This window comes from Danio rerio, chromosome 21, assembly GCF_052040795.2.
Source record: "Danio rerio strain M-AB ecotype USA chromosome 21, GRCz13ab, whole genome shotgun sequence".
NCBI lineage: Eukaryota > Metazoa > Chordata > Actinopteri > Cypriniformes > Danionidae > Danio > Danio rerio.
Window position 1 is genome coordinate 31,006,695 of NC_141041.1, and position 19,042 is coordinate 31,025,736.

The window sequence follows — 19,042 nt, forward strand, 5'->3', positions numbered from 1 at the left end:
CCGACATACTGTGAAAATAATTTTGCTCTGTTGAAGATCACATGAGAAATATTTGAAAAAGAAGAAAATTGAAAGGGGGGCTAATAATTTTGACTTCAACTGTATAGTGTCACCTTAAAATTATAAGGTTCTATCTGACATTTTTGTCAAAATTGAGTTATTGACATATTCTTATTAAATGAAAACTTATTTATACTATGGGATGTTTATTTATAAGTTGTTTAAATTTTAAGACTTTTTATTTAAAAAACAAATGTCACGCACATACTGTTTGCTATGGAATGCAAAAACTTTGAAGCTCAATATTTCAAAATCATTCAGAACGCAGATTGAACTTTATAATTCCAAGGTGACGATATGCATAAAAATTCCCTTGATATCTTTCTAACATTTTGTGCAAGGAAATGTATTATTTTGAACAGCATATCAGATAAAGCCATTTTAGTATTAATTTATCTTGAATGATATACTGTAGGAAAAAAAAAGGTTTTATCACTTAAAAATACCTCAAAATTCTTCATTTAGGTTTAGAAAGACACTAAGTTAAACATTGAAAAGATCATTTAAAATGGGGAATGACTATTAAATAAACTTTGGTAAGCATAAATATAAAGATTTTCATTAACATTAACAAATCTTAACATCAAATAAATCTTACAAACAATTTATGAGGGACATCATCTAAAAATGTAATTATATTTGCAATTTAACAGCAAAGAAACTTCAGACTTTAAAGTTGGTCATGTGATCTCAACATGGTGGGAAGTAAATATTTTAATGATGCTTTTAGCTTACAGTGAATGAGCACTATCATAAATAATGAATAATCTCCTCAATAGCATTGAAGAAGTTAATAATTTAAAAAACAGCAACTGAGAGCTTCTTCAAAGATTATTATGTTCACCGTCAACAGTGGTTCTGGACAGCTGCAAGCTTTCATTCACAACACCGGTCCTCCATTTTCATTGATCAGCTTCCCGTTTTATTAATATCCCGATCTATTTGTGCAGGCAGTGTGAAATGAAACCAGCCTCTCGGTCACTTTCTGATACCTACGGAGATGGATGAAGTGATGAAAGTACTGTACGCTACAGGATGCTTGACAGAGAGGAGTGAGGTTGAATAAACGGAAGAAATTTCTTAGCGTGACTCTTTAAGATGAAATACGCTGAAACAGGGATCTAATGAAAAGACTAAAAATTATTCCTTTGATTATAACTAGCCAGAAACATTAATGGCTTTTCTGAATTTGCACATGTTGACCATTAACAACTTAAATTCAATGGATGATTTATTTTAATTCTCACTGTTGCCACATTTTATGTTTAAATATCCCTCCATAAACCGCACAAAGCCACAGAAGACTCGAAATAACCATTTATCTGATGGGCAGCGCTGGGCTGGTGGCCAGCTTCCATTAAAAATCTGTCAGTGATTGCATATTAAACATTTTAAGTGAGAAATTGAAGGTGAATAACAAGGCATTACTGGATTAAAGGGATATAATTTCACGTAGATGCGCTAATCTGATGGTGAATCGCTGCGCCTGCAGGCTTTCTGAATTAGAGTGAATTTAAAGCCATAGCTTATGGTGGGAGCATTAGCAAAGACGTTCAAACATTATGAGCTTGGCAGGGTTTCTGTGTTCACCCATTTGCATGTGTGTTTATGAGGAGAAGTGAGGTTGATGAAGTGCTGCAAGAACCTGTTTTTCAATAAGAAAACAAGCAGCAAAATGCTAATCGGTGCTGTCACTGTATGGAGAACAGATTTGCTCCATTTAATCTCTATTTTCCCATGTTAGGGTGGGGGGAAAGACAAAAATGCTTTGTCTCCAGTTGAGCTGTCAGAGAAAAAGCATGCATTCTTCATCCGTTGGCAGCAGAAATTGTCAATTATTGAACCGCAAACATGTTTGTTCGCATGAATACCCTCATGCATGTCCCTGAATGTAAGATAGCGTGCATCTGCATCTGCATTTAGAAAACTTAAAGGAACATTTCATACAATAATGTCATTCTTTATGTCTTGCACATGTAATGTGAGTCTTTTTAGGCTTTATGAGACATACATTTAAAGTCAAAATTATTAACCCTCTCGTTTTTTCAAATATTTTCAAATGTTTAACAAAGCAAAGATTATTATTTTTTTTACAGTATTTTATATAATATTTTTTCTTCTGGAGAGAGTCTTATTTGTTTTATTTTGGCTGGAATAAAAGCAGTTTTTAATTTTTGAAAAAAACATTTTAAGGACAGTATTAATAGCCCCCTAAGCAATATTGTTTTTTCAGTTGTCTACAGCCAGGCGTCATGTTGCTGCATATAGTGCAGCATATAGTGAAGCATTAGGGCTGTAACAGTACATGTATTCATCCCAAACCGTCACAGTACGATGGCCATGCTTCGGTTCACATGCACTGTAAAAAAATGTTAAGTCAGTTCAACAACAACAAAAAAACATAACCCTTATTTCCTTTCGTTTTTTCTTGTGTGCTCAATTTTTGTTTATTATTCTAATTTTTTTTCACCTTTAATTGATAACACAGTAAGGGTATAGACAGGAAAGCATGGGGAGAGGAGAGAGAATCGGCATTGGACCTTGAGGCGGTAATCGAACTTGGGTCGCGGTGAACACTGGAGTGCCACGTGTTGACACACTAACCACTACACCGTTTGAAAACTCTATTGGAAATTGGTGCTATAAGAAATAATTAATTATCAGATAGAACAAACAAATGTTAACAAAACATTTATAAGACACAGAATTAGAAACAGGACAGAAGGTAAAACACCAATAACGGTGAACAAGACAAGGATCAAAATATGGCAGGACAAAAAGGGGAAAATGCTTTATATTGTGAAGCATGCTTCCCTGTTTTTCAGTGGAAATATGTTTGCTTGTTCTGATAATAAATTATTACTTAATACCAATTTCCAAAAGAGTTTTTTGTTTACTCAACTTCAGCAATGTTAGATCAGTGCAACTGATGTTTTCAAAAGTTGAGTACATGTCGGCACCAATAGTGTAGTGGTTAGTGTGTCGACACATGGCACGCCAGTGTTCATGACCACCTGAGTTCGATTCACAACTTGACGTCCTATCCCAATCCTTCCCCACGCTTTCCTGTCTATACTCTCTACTGTCGTTTCAATTAAAGGTGAAAAAATAAAAAGTTGAGAACACAAGAAAAAACGAAAGGAAATAAGGATTATGTGTTTTTTTTTTCAATCAACTTCAGGTATTCCATTTCTGCAGAAAAAAAAATGTTCAGTTGGCACATTTTAAAACGTTTTGTTACAGAATAGTTCACCTCTCCAGAAAAATAATAATCTTATGTTAACCCAACTAAATGTGTTTTGTATTACTGACAAATAAGTTTATGTCAGTGCAGCTGATGCTTCAAAAGTTGAGTGAACAAGAAAAAGTGAAAGGAAATAAGAATGGTTTTTTGTTGTTGTACTGACTTAAATTTTTTTACAGTGTGCCCTCATGACGAATACAAAATACATCCACAAAGAAAACGTCTGAAAGTTTGACAGCAGAGCTCAATTGTGGTTCCGCTATTTTCCTGGTGTCATGACCACTTGCTACATGTAAAAAGAAACGCACAACACTAGTCCCACCCCCTAGTTCTCCTGATTGGTCCACTGCTCTGAAACTGACAGTATGTGTGGTGACAAATGAGTGCTGCTGTGGGTTAAGATTGAAATCAGTTTTAAATTAGTTCCCTGATTATAAAGTTTTATTTTTAATTAGTGCGTTTAATTTGTATTTTTAAATCACAAGAAGCTATTCAGCTCTGTAGCTCAATGTGACAAAACACTTCTGCCTGTTCAAAATAAACAGAAAAGGCAAGTACTGGAGATTTGTTAATATTCCTGCTGTACCATACCAGTACCAATCCGTGATGCCAAAACCCAGGTACATACCGACTCATGTCTCCAGCGTATAAGTGCCCCCCTGTATCTCATGTGGTTGATATTTGGCCCTCAAGGCCACCGAAGAACCTCTGGTCTAAAGAATAAGCCATCGCTGTATAATGATTTGTCTAATTACCCTAACTTGCCTAATTACCCTAGTTAAGCCTTTTAATTGCACTTTATGCTGAATTCTAGTGTCTTGGAAAAATATCCGGTCAAATATCATTTACTGTCATCAAAGCAAATATAAAATAAATAAGTTATTAAAGATGAGTTACTAAAACTATTATGTTTAGAAAGGTGTTGCTTTTTTTTTTGCTCTGGTAAAGAGAAATTGTAGGGAAAAATATACGGGGGGGTCTAATAATTCAGGAGGGCTAATAATTCTGACGTCAACTGTAACTGTTTTAATTGATAGCATGAAGTACAATATATTACCATCCAAATGTTTGCGATCTTCATGATTACTTGAACACTTGAACTTTCAGCATCATTGCTTCAGTCTTCCACATCACATAATGCATGAGGCTATGTGTAACACATTGCATCTGAGCACGTGAAAGCTTGTGTGCACTTCAGTCAGAGCTGTAATAATGGGATTAAAGTGTTAACATGTCTGTTTATTTTGAGTAAAACCGTACGGGACATAGCATAATGTGATTATGGATACTGCAATTAAGAGCTTAATCATATTAGTTTGACCAAAGTATTGGTTACACGAGGTAAAGTGGTACCACAATATTGCAAAAATTATATTGTAGCCTAACCGAATTATGAGAATGTAAGTAATATAGCAATTGTCACATATCGCTGTGCTGCTTATTTATGAGGAAATGATTTTGAATTATTCTTTGATTATGAGAAAGTCCACAAACAGCAGTTCTTTGTGATTAAAGCAAAATCAAATTGAAAAGATCACTTTTGATACATTTTTTTCCCTATAATATAACTTTTATCAATATTTACTCAAGATCAAAATCTTTTTCAGTTTCTTTCTTCTGTTAAACACAAAAGAAGATATTTGGAAGAATGCTGGTTGCTAGGACACATTGACTTCAATATACAGTAGTCACTTTTTCCTACAATGAAAGTCAATGTGTCCTAGCAACCAGCATTTTTCTAAATATCCTCTTTTGTGTTCATCAGGAGATAGAAACTCATAAGGGTTTAAACCACAAGAGAGAGAGAGAGAGAGAGAGAGAGAGTAAACTATGAGCTATTTTTCATTTCTGGGTGAACTACAGTATTCCTTTAAGCGCACTTTATTTAATAAAATTTTATTTTACAATAACTAATTATAGCAATAAAGTAACACTTTACAGCAGTGGTCACCAAACTTGTTCCTGGAGGGCCAGTGTCCTGGAGATTTTAGCTCCAACCCTAATCAAACACACCAGAACAAGCTAATCAAGGTCTTACTTGGTATACTTGAAACATCCAGGCAGGTGCGTTGAGGCAAGTTGGAGCTAAATCCTGCAGGGACACCAGCCCTCCAGGACCGAGATTGGTGACCCCTGCTTTACAGGGTTCCATTAGTTAACGTTAGCAGATGCATTAAGATGAACTAAGAACCAACAGTATAGTTTATTAAGTCTTACCGTGTTAGTCGTTATACACTCAGCGGCCTCTTTATTAGGTACACTTATCCAACTGCATGTTAACGCACATTTCTAATCAGCCAATCACATGGCAGCAACTTAATGCATTTAGGCATGAAGACATGATCGAGATGATCTGTTGCAGTTTAAACAGTGCATCAGAATGGGGAAGAAAGGTGATTTAAGTGACTTTGAATGTGGCAAGGTTGTTGGTCCCAGACAAAGTGGTCTGAGTAACTCAAATAACCACTCGTTATAACCGAGGTATGCAGAAGAGCATCTCTGAAGGAACAACACGTCCAACCTTGCGGCGGATGGGCTACAGCAGCAGAAGACCTAACCGAGTTCCACACCTGTCAGTCAAGAACAGGAAACTGAGGCTATAATTTGCACAGACTCACCAAAATTGGACAATAGATGATTGGAAAATCGTTGCCTTGTCTAATGAGTCTTAATTTCAGCTGTCCCATAGATGGTAGGGTCAGAAATTGGCGCCAACAACATGAAAGCATAGATTCATCCTGCCTTATATCAGCATTTCAGGCCAGTGGTGGTGTTAAACATAAGATATATTGCAAATATAAGGTGTAAGCCAAAACCAGTTTTGATAAAGACGGTTGAGAGTACGTTCAACCTTGGGTAAGAAACAGACTGTTCTTTGAGTGTGTGTGTGTGTGTGTGTGTGTGTGTGTGTGTGTGTGTGTGTGTGTGTGTGTGTGTGTGTGTGTGTGTGTGTGTGTGTGTGTGTGTGTGTGTGTGTGTGTGTGTGTGTGTGTGTGTGTGTGTGTGTGTGTGAATATGTGTTCTATACAACTGTAGATACTTTTACAGGTCTGGGAAACAGCATCTCTAAACAGCCTAGTGGATGTCTGACGTTTGTGTGCCTGAAATATTGAGAAATCGTTCAGAGTTGTACGCACACACCCATGTAGACCTTTACTAAGTCTATCTGTGCTTTAACCAGTCAGATTAAAACACCTATATCTATGATGCAGTTAATGACGTTGTGTAAAAATATAATTGATGTTGTTTTAAGATTTTAAGAGAGCGGCAAAGGAACTCATTGAGAGTGTTGAACCTGGCTTCTGCTGATGAAACTGCAAACTATTGTCAGTAAACTTTGTTTAATTCTATCTCTGACTCCAGCTCTTCTTCATCTGACAGACTGCTCATTCTTTGGGCTCAAACTGTAAATTATCCCAACATAATATTCATAGAAAATACAGATGAATTGCTTTTTTTAATAAAACGCTAAAACACTTGGTCATCAGAATTTCACTTCACAGCAAAAAGCGTACTGGTTTAAGCCTCGGGCCGGGTCAATTGCCATTTCTGTTCGAATGTTCTCCCCGTGTTGGTGTGGGTTTCCTCCGGGTGCTTCAGTTTCCCCCATAGTCCAAAGACATGCACTATGGGTGAACTGAATGAACTAAAAATGTCTGCAGTGTATGTGTAAATGATTGTGTATAAGTGCTTCCCAGTACTGGGTTGCAGTTGCAAGGGCATCCGCTGCATAAAACATTTGCTTAAATAGTTGGCAGTTCATTTCGCTTTGGCGACCTCTGAAATAGAGACTAAGCCAAAGGAAAGAAATTAATAATTAGTTTTCCATGTTTGTTTTATGGAAAATGAGTAGCACTGACATTAAAATAAATCGTCTTCAACAACAATACGATGTTACTTCAGAGATTAAATTAAATCTCAACTTCAGCACACCAAGTGATTTGTTGTGACACATTGCAGTGTTTAAATCGAATCTGAAGGCTTTCCCTCATGTCATAATCAGCAGGGATGTTCAGCATGCAGATTCGTTGTGTCAGAAGGCTGGGTCACTATTGATTCGTCACACCCCACAAACTCCCCGAGCCGGCAGATCCCGCTCGTATCGATTCGCTCTTTTCTTTACTCACACAGATCATCATGTAAGCCTCCGCCGTGTGCATGTTTCCTGCCTGTTCTGAGAGCAGTGCTGCTTACATAAGCGCACTCATAGCCCACTTCAACTCAATTTTCCTTGGCACGGATTCCCATCTTCAAATGAGAATAGAAGAACAAACAGGAAAATAACACAAGCAGTCATATAAACACACAGTGGGTGCGGGGGTGAGGGCGAGCGGATCATCCCGCAATCGCTGCGCAGGTTGCTGGAAGTGTTTATATGTCATTTATCTAAAATAAGAATGAATAGACACCCAGATTTAAACCCAGAACTTACAGATCCTTATTATCTCACAATCTTGCACACACACATATATACACACACATGCACCCAGAATCCTCTGGTCTGCTGCTGTCAGTTGTCAGCTCTGAAACTGTGACTGCAGTGGGAATAAGTGTTAAGCTTCTGTTGTGCTGTTTGGCAGAGGCGGTTCAGCTGTCTGGTCAGCAGAAATCCACTGACAAGCACACTTATAGGCACATATGCAAATGCATATAGGCAAACGCAATGAAAAATGCCACTAAAACCACTGACGCTCGTATACATTTGAGCTCACAATTGAGCAAACATGCGCTGAACATGAAAGCAAGCGAGTGAAATATATATGTACGTAGCAACAAAGAGACTCGTATCTGGAGTCAAATTCAGTCATCCGCCCACAGACACACTCTACACAATTCCACACCACCTCCAACATGCTCTCATGAGTGATCACACTCACACTGAGCCAGAGATGGAAAGAAATTTAACAACCTTAGCTGATGATCCACAGAATAATTAGAATTTCTTGAAAATTCCATTAATGACTGACACAAACGTACAGATTTATACTACTTATGACCAAAGGTTATGGGTAGGCCCATGAGCACACAGAAATCCGCAGATTTCCACACATTCTCAGACCATCATTGAGTCTATTTATTTACTTGTGTAAATGTATAGTGCTCAGCATATTTAAGTGCACCTCTCTCAAATCTATCTTTTAAATTCATATTTTAATAGGAAGCTATACATTTTGAATATATTCATTAGATCAGTCAGTACTCAAGCCAAATCTGGAGCTTATCTAACAAAGTAACTTATGATAACAGTCTAAACACTAGTACACCCAAATGAATATGTTATGGAAAAATATTAAATACAATTTTTAAAAAGAGGAAAAATCAAGAGAAGAAGAAAAAAATTGAAAAATTAATTAGAAATTTTATTGGTTGTAATTATTTTTCAATATTTTGGTTCCGTTTTATTAATAAATTTTAATATAATTTAAATAAATATATATTTGATTCACTAAAGCATGTATTACACATACTAACATTACCAAAAAATGTATCCCCCTCCCCCCTTGATCGTCAATGTATAATTCACAGCCTGCTGCTGATGGCTAAGCCTATAGATAAAACATGTAATATGCATGCGCCTATAAATGTCAGCTTTTCACAAAAGCACATTATTTTTGTAGTTCACACAGAGACAAAGTTGATTTATTTTGAAAAACTGCCCTGTTTTAAAATGTGTTTCCCTAATCGTTTGATGCCATTTATTTTTAGTTCCTGTTCTCAGTTTCCAACACTTACCAGATGCAAAATCTCATCCGCAGCACACAGTCATTCACCCACCTCCAAAAATACTCTCACACACCCTTCAGAATCAGCATACGCTCACACAGGTCGGCTCTTTCTGTCATAGACAATACATTCAGTATGACACATTTCATGCAAACACACACACACAAACTCCCACACGATGCTTGACTTCTGCAACCCTCTCTAGTTGCCCAACACGCAGAAACAGTATGAGTGAACTGTTCAAACAAATCACCCTCATCTCTTTATGCCTCCCTCGTTCTACCTTTCTTTCAGCCCACACAACTGCCTCTCACCTCTTCTCTCTCTCTCTCTCTGTCCTCTGCGAATTATATAGCTTGTGCTTTATCATCACATCATGGTTTAATTCTGTCCATGCCATGATGCCTTGCTCACTATTATACTTCTCCTTATTTGGCTGCTCACTTTTCAACTAATAACATCGATCGATGCCTCCATCCATCCCTGCTCTCATTTTTCATTCATTGTGCTCCCCTTCTATCATGTCAGAGCGTTCCCAGTCCAATCTTACAAATCAGAGGCATCATATTGTTTCGGAGGGGGAAAAGCCAGCGGCAGTCCTGACTCAGTATCTGCCTTCTGGAAGATAAGCTCAAAATAAATATATAAATAAATAAAATTAGCATGCAAACGGAAACATTAAAGAAGAACATTAAAGGATATATTTAGCAGAAACTGTGGTCCTTGGTGATTCATAAAATGCAAGTCAATGGCAAAGTCGATAAACACGCAAAACCAAATGAATACCCACGGTTCCTGATGATATACTGATGTCTTACAAAACGAAGCGACTGATATGTTGAACATTATTTACAACATTATTACCTTTCATCCACAGCCTCAGAAAGCAATCCTGAGCATGTTTATGGCAGTCCGGAACATGACCGATATTAAAGGTAATAATGTCATAAATAATACTCAATCGATGCTTCATAAGACGTTAATGTATCATCAGGAGCCAAAAGTTTTCAATTTAGTCAAAGACAATAGAATAAACACGATGTGAGTTTTGAATGGGGAAAAGTGTAATGGTCAATATGGCGAATGCAGCCCAGCCTACTAGTACGGGAGCCAATCAACCAATATAGATTAACTATTCTCTAAAGATGAAGCTCAGACCAGACGTGTGCTTTTATGACAGGTTTTGTGGTCATTAAACACACTGAAATCTCAGCAAATATTTGCTTCACAGACATAGGAAATATATCAACATAAAGCTTCAAATCTCTATCTTTACATGAACACACTACACATGAAAAGAAAAGTTTTTTGTTTTGTAATCTGTATGAAACAAACGTGAGGTGCAGTTCGTTCTGTCAAATGCACATCATGACAGCAGCAACTACTGAAACACCCCACAAACTTGTAAACAAAGAGCCACTTTCATTCCTGGGGACGATTCACCATCAAGACCAAGTTGTGAATTACTTTAGAAGTGCAGCGCGATCTGACAAAGCATTATTTAGAGGATGATAACTTGTAAAACAGCCATAAATGAGGTTGGTGTCGTGATCTCGTTCCTTTCGAGTGCGCATTAGCCTGGGCAACCTGAAATAAATGCTGATTTTGTTTGATTTGAACGTTTAGAAACAAAACTTATTGGACGGATGTTGTTTAATTTAATTGGTGATTCCAAATATGTAGCTTGGCAAACAGTTTGGGAGAATTTGATGTTTCCCCATTTAGACAGAATGCCCGAGCATACTGCCCAAGAGGTGTTTCAAAGATGGCCACCGAGTGAAATGACTTGCCTCAAAGGGACTTTGATTTAGTTTTGCATAAATGTATGTTAATGTTTGGTTGTTTCGAAATCTTAAAAGCACCAGAAGCCTTTGACTTGCATTTTAGGGATTAAAAATCTTTGTTCCTCATAGACATACACTCAAAAAAATGATGCTGTTCAAACTACACTGCCTGTAGAAAATCATCATACTCTGTGGAAAACTATACCTTTCCTCACATTACAGCCTGCTTTCAAAGCTATAAAAACATTTCAAAGGTTAGAAACGTTATTTAGAATTTGATTTGATTTCAGGCTGTATGACAAATAAAGTAATTATTTTAAAAGAGTATAAGGATTTTCAATAGGCACTGTATGTATTTAAAATGAGCTGAAACCTCACAATTCCTGAGTTGATTAGGGGTGACTTAATTGATTTATGTTCAATCCAGCTAAATTTGTATAAACCCGTAAGCTAATAACTTAATTCCTTCTTGCTGACCCAACACAAATCAATTGTGTGGAACAGAATGTTTTTACAATGTATGTACTGCCTGACATCACAGCATTTTTTTTATTTTTGGGTTTACTGTTCCTTTAAAAGCATCTGTCAGTGTGTTTTGACCCGAGTAATATATATATATATATTTTTTTTTTTTTTTTTTATCTGAAATACGAGTGCATTTAGTTTATATTCTAGACTAGAACATTTCAAGTCTGTTAAATGCTGCCTTTAAATTCTATTGAACGGCCTCTAAAGTAGTATTTACGACTGGGAAACTGTGAGATAATTTGGATATCTGAGGTACAGAGTTGGACGGGCCATAAACTTTAAACATGGCAGAGGGGAGACTGATTGCTGTAGTGAGTCTTATTTTTTATTTGACTTGAGTTGCTATTAAAGTCCAAGACATATACGTATATAAATAAACCTTTGATGCATATATTTTAAACTGCACACGGAGAAACCATTTATATTTGCGCACAATTCTAAAAATATCACCTGACTATCTACATCTATTTATAGTGTGACATTAACAGCAGAAAGGGCACTATATATTTCAATCAGAATCCTATACTATTCAGCTAAGACAGTTAGGAAATTTGAAAATCTACACTAAAGGCATGTATAAAGTTAGATTTAAAGATAAATGCTGTTTTTTTAACCATTTAAATTGTCCATAGTCCATTAAGTAACACAACACATAAAATATTAGAAAGAAAGAAATCTTGAGCACTGAATAAGCATCTTATAGACTACTTCACTGTGGTCATGTCATTAGCCCATGAACATTTCCTGCTTGTAAACTATTTCATGACTGCAACAAGAGGCTATTCAATCATAACTAGTGTTAAAACAGCTATCATAACAGTATTTATCAATATGTGGCTCTTTTTGGATTCTCTGACGCTATAAAAATGTTTTTGTTTACATCCCTCAAAATGGTCTAGCATCCTGGTTAAAAATTGTTAGCTGATGGTTCGCCATTCATTTATTACTCACATTTCATAGAACCATTACACACTATAGTATCATGAACCACCGGTAGAAACAGGGAAAAAACAAACAAACAAACAAAACAAATAAATCTCGAAAGTTGAAAGACTAAACCAACAATCAACAAAATAAAACATTAATCTCAAACAAATTAAATAAATCATGATTACCGTATTTTCCCTTAAACCAGGAGCTAAAACTCATAAACTGGGGAACCCATGAGTCAGCCGTGTACCTGTGCCTTCACCTAGCATTCCATGCCTAGCGTGCTTTGCTTAACGTCCAATACTATACATGCATATATCTGATATGCTCAATAAACTCAGTGTCATAATGAAACTCCCCAACCATAACTTCTCCACAGGCACAGGATGTCAACATGACGTCAGATTGACGTTGTACCCTAGCATTGTGGGACATTGCATTTTGTTTGAAAATGAAAAACAGGTTGACGTCAGAACCCAACATCAGGCCCTATACAATGTCTAATGTCAGACAGACATAGCATTTTGCTTACTTTACAATGCAACCTAAAATCAACCAAATATTAACATCTAATGATGTTTCAGCTTGACGTTGGAATTCCGTTGCCATACCTGATGAATAAATGTCAGAATTTGATGTCAACAGGACGTTGGTTTAAGATGTTGGCTTGAAGTTTAATTTTGTTTATTTTTCATCACAACCTAAAATTTACTAAATATCAGCGTCATTTCACGTCATTCAAGAGTTCATACTTAGCTCATAGTTGATAATAAAGCTTGTTTGGCATGCTGTCCTGTGAGAGAGCCCTGAGCTTATGAGATCCTCGAGCCCTAGGGCCCCTCCTGTTTGCAGGGCAAGAAGGGGAGTTTGAGCTCAGGTAGATCTCAATGAACTCCCCTGACTTATTTCTGGCTAATGACAGATATGGCTAAGGAGAGATGTACACTTGCTAAGAGCTTGGCCATGGTATCAAATTGGTATGTTCAATTTACTTAGGTTGCGAGTTTTTTGACTGTGGGAGGAAACCAGAGAATCTGAGGAAAACCCAAGTGAGCATGGGGAGAACAAGCAAACTCCACACAGACATGTCAACTGGTTTAGTAGGGACTTTAACCAGAGACATTCTTGCTGTGAGGCAACAGTGCTAATCACTAGGCTGCCGTGTCACCTATCTGGAAAGGAGGGGAAGTAGGGGGGGATTCTTCAACACGAAAATACTGAGATAAGAAAATTCTGGTTATTTATAGTGAGTTAGGAATCATCTGATTGGTGAATAAATCGTAAGCTGATTGGGACTAGCTGTGATCAATCATAACCACATGATCCTCTCAAAATAATTTTATAAGTAAACTACACTTACTGGACGTCAAAATAATGTTATCCTTAGACGCAGGTGACCTAAATCTAACCTAAGACTAACATCTTATGACATTGTGAGTCTGCTGGTTTGGATCATCCAACAAAATCAAACCATTTATAAAATAAAACACAAAATAACAACAATAATTCCAAATCATAAACAATGAAGTAGCACATCACTTCAGGTTTTATTACGCTATATATGAAGCATCGTCAACTTTATAAAATATTTGATCTCCCTCAGATTTTGGATATCTGCAAAAACAAATATAATTTCCAAATCAGTTTATATCATTGAAATTGAATGAAAGCTATTCTTAGTTCAGAAAAAAATAGGTCTGGAATTTCAGTCTAAAAAAAGTCTTTTCTTTTTTAGGAAGTTGAATTTGACATCCACTTGGCTTATAGATCTGAAGTGGCACGTCAATATGTCAGTTTGAATGGACGTGCCGTTTATATTTGGAACTTCTCCATCATCTAATGTTTGGTTTTCTCCACATGTCAGTGCAGTCCAGCGTGACTCACAAGGCAACATTCATCCCAAAGCCTATTTGTTTACCTACAACCTGACAATCAGTTCACAACGACTGCTTCTCTCTTCTCTCTCCGCTGCCAGCATGTTCTTTTCTACAGCTGACCCGCTCACCTCAGATCTGCAGCAGTGAAATGTGCTTGATGTGCGGGTCAGTATCGATTTCCAGGACTGAGAGAAAACTCAGCAGCTTTATCGTTCTGCATCTCCCCCTCGCTGGCTTTCTTCCAGACTTCACACGTCTCCTCAACTTTATCCTATGTTCAATCTGCTTTCATGTGAGAATTATAGATTTCTTTCTGCCTAGCTCTTATCTACCAGTGTTTCTTTATTTAGTGCCAGAGCCTGTAATCCAGGTAAACTCTGATCAAAACAGGTCATCGGGAAACATCATCTTACTTTAACTATCAAAAAAACAATCAAAGAAGAAAGTGCATACAGGCTACAATTGAATAGATGAGATAAGGGTGCATCCAGATTAGTCATTGACAGTAAGCAGGTTTTTTGTTACAGGTTTGGGAAAAACTTTTGTTGTTTGCTAAAAACTTTTGTTACAGGTTTGCGAAAGACAGGTGACAAGATGGCTCAGTGGTTAGCACTGTCACCTCACAGCAAGAAGGTCACTGGTTCGAGTCCTTGCTGTGTCAGTTGGCATTTCTATGTGGAGTTTGCATGTTCTCCTTTGCATTTCCAAAAAGTCCAAAAACATGCAGTATAGGTGAACTAAATAAGCTAAATTGGCTGTAGTGTATGTGAGTGCACTGTAAACCCCCCTGTTGTCTTTACTGAAGATTTTAAATTAATATAACTTGACATTACTTAAAAATACCAAGTTTTAATATCAAAACCTAAACAGGTGTGTTTAACTTACTCATTAAGAAGCAAAAATGCTTTAATCAACATTTTAAGTTCTCTGAACGTAACATTTTAATTTCTCTAAATGATTCACCATGTCTGTTTAAAATGATTGGTTGCACTTGACTTCTGCCTTGACAACCTCTCTGACTGGTCAATATACACTGTAAAACATGCAGGGTTCCACACAATACATTCATGTTGTCCTAACACAAATTGATTAGGTTAACTGAACACTTTAAACAAATTTATGTGGATTAAACATAACAAAAATAAGTTGTCCCAATAAAATCTCAAGAATTGTGTTGTTTCAGCTTATTTTAAATAAGTAGTTTAAATGAGCAAAAAATATGTTTTTTGAGTGTTTATTATATGACACAAGGTGGTCATTTTGCTTGTAATGCTGCAAGAACAGCAGGACAGAGGCACTACCTGAACCCATCTAACGAAAGAGAAAAGTAAAATCAATAAGTATATTGAAATGCTTATATACATTTTATGTACTGATATACATGCAGGGATGACACGGTGGCACAGTGGGTAGCGCTGTCGCCTCACAGGTTTTCCCCCACAAGTCCAAAAACATGTGCTATAGGTGAATTGGGTTAGCTAAATTGTCCGTAGTGTATGTGTATGTCTTGGTCCTCCAGGTTAGGGGTTGAGCATTGGGTTAACAACTCACCTCATAAAAATGAGATGTTATGAAACACCAACATGGTTCGGCTAAATATTAACTTCAATATAAACGGCCCTGGGAGTAAGTAAAGAATATAAAAGAAAAATTTGGATGGTTAATCTATTAGCCATTTTAAGTTATCTGTACTTAAACATTTAAATTCAGACCACATTTGGTAAACTCAATTTATTGTTGTCGATTTCCCATTACTTAAACTAACTGAGGGAATCACTTTTCTCAAATCATTTGTGTAGTCTCAACTTATTAGGATTTACAGTATGTGTATGGGTGTTTCCCAGTACTGGGTTTCAGCTGAAAGGGCATCAACTGTGTAAAACATAAACTGGATAAGTTGGCGGTTCATTCCGCTGTGGCGACCCCTGATGAAAAAAGGGATTAAGCCAAAGGAAAATGAATGAATGAATGATTTTTTTTATTGTTTACAGTAACTGATGTTATGCAACTAAAGCATTTTTTCTTTCAATTAAATGTCAAGATGAGGAAAGTTTTTACAGAAATGTAAGGAAATAGGCATGCTTTTCAAGCATTAATGGCATGGAAGACACCCTATAAAGTACTCGGCAGTGGCCAAAAAGTGTTTCTGAGAGGTTATACTTTCATTATTCTCAAAGGAACTGTGGATTTTACAGAAGCTGTAGTAGATGAACAGATCAACCATTTTGATATGTGCAATACAGCAGTGCCTCTTAAAGCACCTGCTACATTATGGCCAATGAAAACTGCTTCTACAAATAAACACATAGCCAGATCTTTAAAGATTAATCATGTGACATTTTTATGTTTTCAAATGTGAAAACAATTCCATTACAGAGTTGCAAATTGTTCAAATGTGTGCATTATGTGAGCATAAAAACAATATTTTTGCAATATTTCTATTAGTCACATTTTTAATTTGCTATTTCAAGTTGTGTAATAAAAAAAGTGATGGACTTAAAATGAGGCGCCACAGTCCAAATGTTTTTTCAGTGTAAATTAATAATCCAGTTTGAAACTATTTGCATTTTTTGCTAAATGTGATTTGCATATACGCATCAAAAGATATAGTACCTTTATCCATTCATTCGTTTTCTTTTCAGCTTAGTCTCTTTATTCATCAGGGGCCGCCAACTTAACCAGCATATGTTTTACACAGCAGATGCCCTTACAGCTAAAACCTAAAACTGGGAAACATCCATACACACTCATTCACACTCATACACTATGGCCAATTTTGCTTACCCAATTCACCTATAACGCATGTCTTTGGACTGTGGGGGATACCGAAGCACCCGGAGGAAACCCACACGAACACGGGAAGAACATGCAAACTTCGCACAGACCCAGCCAGGGCTCGAACCTCGACCTCCTTGCTGTGAGGTGATTATGCTACCCACTGCGCCACCGTGACGCCCTTTATGCTTTAATAAAAACCCAATTTAGCTTACACTATCACAAAGCATCTAATATTATTATTTTTAATATTATCAGATATTTTATATTTACATTTACACAAATATTTATTAAAACCAATCTATCTTCCTTCATAACTACAGCAAATAATAAACAAATAAAATAAAATAGAAATAAAATAAAATAATAAATAACCTCTGGAATAGAGACTAAATAGAGATTCAACCGAAGGAAAATGATTGAAAGAATGAAAATATTATTAATATTTACTTTCTCAAGCCATTAATCAACAGATGCTCTGTGAACATGGCAGGTTAAATAATCGTGTCTGGATTTTAATTGAACTGAGCTAAGTGGCTGCTAAAACCCATCTCAAACACGTATCATTGATTCGAGTCATTTTAAAAAGGATGCAGAGAGTGGGTGGTACAAGTGGGGAAGTTGTTAATTATGTAATTAGTCCATCCATTTGCACCATTTTAATCAATCTAGCTTGTTTTGAAATTGTGGATATAATGGGCACCTACTGTACATATACAGCCTCCCATATGTGAATTTTCACTCTTTTTTTCCTATTACATGTCAAAACACCACTTTAAAGGCCAAATAGTTTGTTTAATTTTTAAAAGCTTGCATTTCTGTGATCTCTACTGAAATATTCCCTTTAATATGAAATTAAAGCGTTGTGTTGTTTTAACTAAAAACATCTCTTGACAAGCCCAACAGTTGAATTAAAACAACTCATCAATTTTTAGAGTTTGGAAGTATGCAAACTGGGATGCATCTAAACTTTTAATAGCTTGATTCAATCTTACACACAAACACCTGCTCTCTACAAACATCTGCTTTCATCAGTGCCGGCGGTAACAAAGAGCATATTGTCTCTATTCACAGAATACAATCAAGTAATGAAGAATATTCAACTCACATGGTCTCATCATTGAGGAACTCCAGTTTGCCGGCCACCTCGTCATAATCTTCTCCAGCTTTGGCAGTGCCCTCAGTAGTGTGGTACGGGACTGCCACCTTGCCCCTCGCTCCAGATGTCCTGTGGACCTTCACCTGCATGATCCCCACGCTCTCGCTCACTCTTGTTGAATTGCTCTCGAACGTGAAGATCCCCGCGTGGTCATCGTCATAAATGGTCACTGTGGCAGAGTGAGCATTTCCCAGGGCGGCTTTTGGAGGAACGTGGCTGGAGCCAATGATGCTGTTCCCCGGCGACACCGCATTGGGGTCGAGGATGGAGACTTCGGCACGGTGGACGACTCGAGGGTTGCTGAGGTGAACGTAGAAATGCTCATCTTCCTCGAATATGTCGTCATCAATCACGCCGACCGTGAGCTCCTTAACCGTCTCTCCTGGTTTGAAGACCAGAGTGCCCTCAGCAAACTCATAGTCGGATCCGGCGTTAGCGGTGCCATCCTCTGTGCGATAGTCAACCTGCATACAGGAGCAGTGTTTGCTGTCATACAGAGCAAATGTGAGGAAGCAATGCTGTTTATGTATTCTGAAAAGGTAAAATGAGTGCACACAATCATATATCAGAAATCCTATACTATATAATAATAAAAATTACATTGAAATGCATTGTGTTTATCATGTGGTATTATTGTGATTTTGAATTTATTAACAACAACTATAATAATAATATTATTATGATTTTTATACAACTAATAAAAACTTGTACTACTACAAAAATGATTTTGTCCAAAATCATACTAATTACTGTAGTATTAGGGTTAATAAAAAATTAGGGCGTTGGATGGCGGAGGGGTGTCGCGGTTGAAGGACGAAAGTGAAGAGCAGGTGGTTGTTGCAGACAAAAGTGAAGAGGGTTGGGGAGTCATGGGAGAAAGGAAAAGTCATCAGTGGACGGGGCAGGAGGGCGGTTGAGGAGGGGGATAGGTAAAATGAGGTGCAGGATCATATTTCAGAGG

The 19,042-nt window shown here is 36.9% G+C and overlaps 1 protein-coding gene across 3 annotated transcripts in view; it reads right to left on the reverse strand.

The window, feature by feature from the left end:
• The window catches only part of slc8a4a (solute carrier family 8 member 4a), a 125,016-nt gene that overhangs the window by 51,772 nt on the left and 54,202 nt on the right, over nucleotides 1-19,042 (reverse strand). For all 3 annotated transcript variants that reach the window (XM_087300157.1, XM_087300156.1, NM_001089419.1), the window contains 1 exon segment: nucleotides 18,031-18,545. In XM_087300157.1, the coding sequence (XP_087156283.1) occupies nucleotides 18,031-18,545 (515 nt within the window).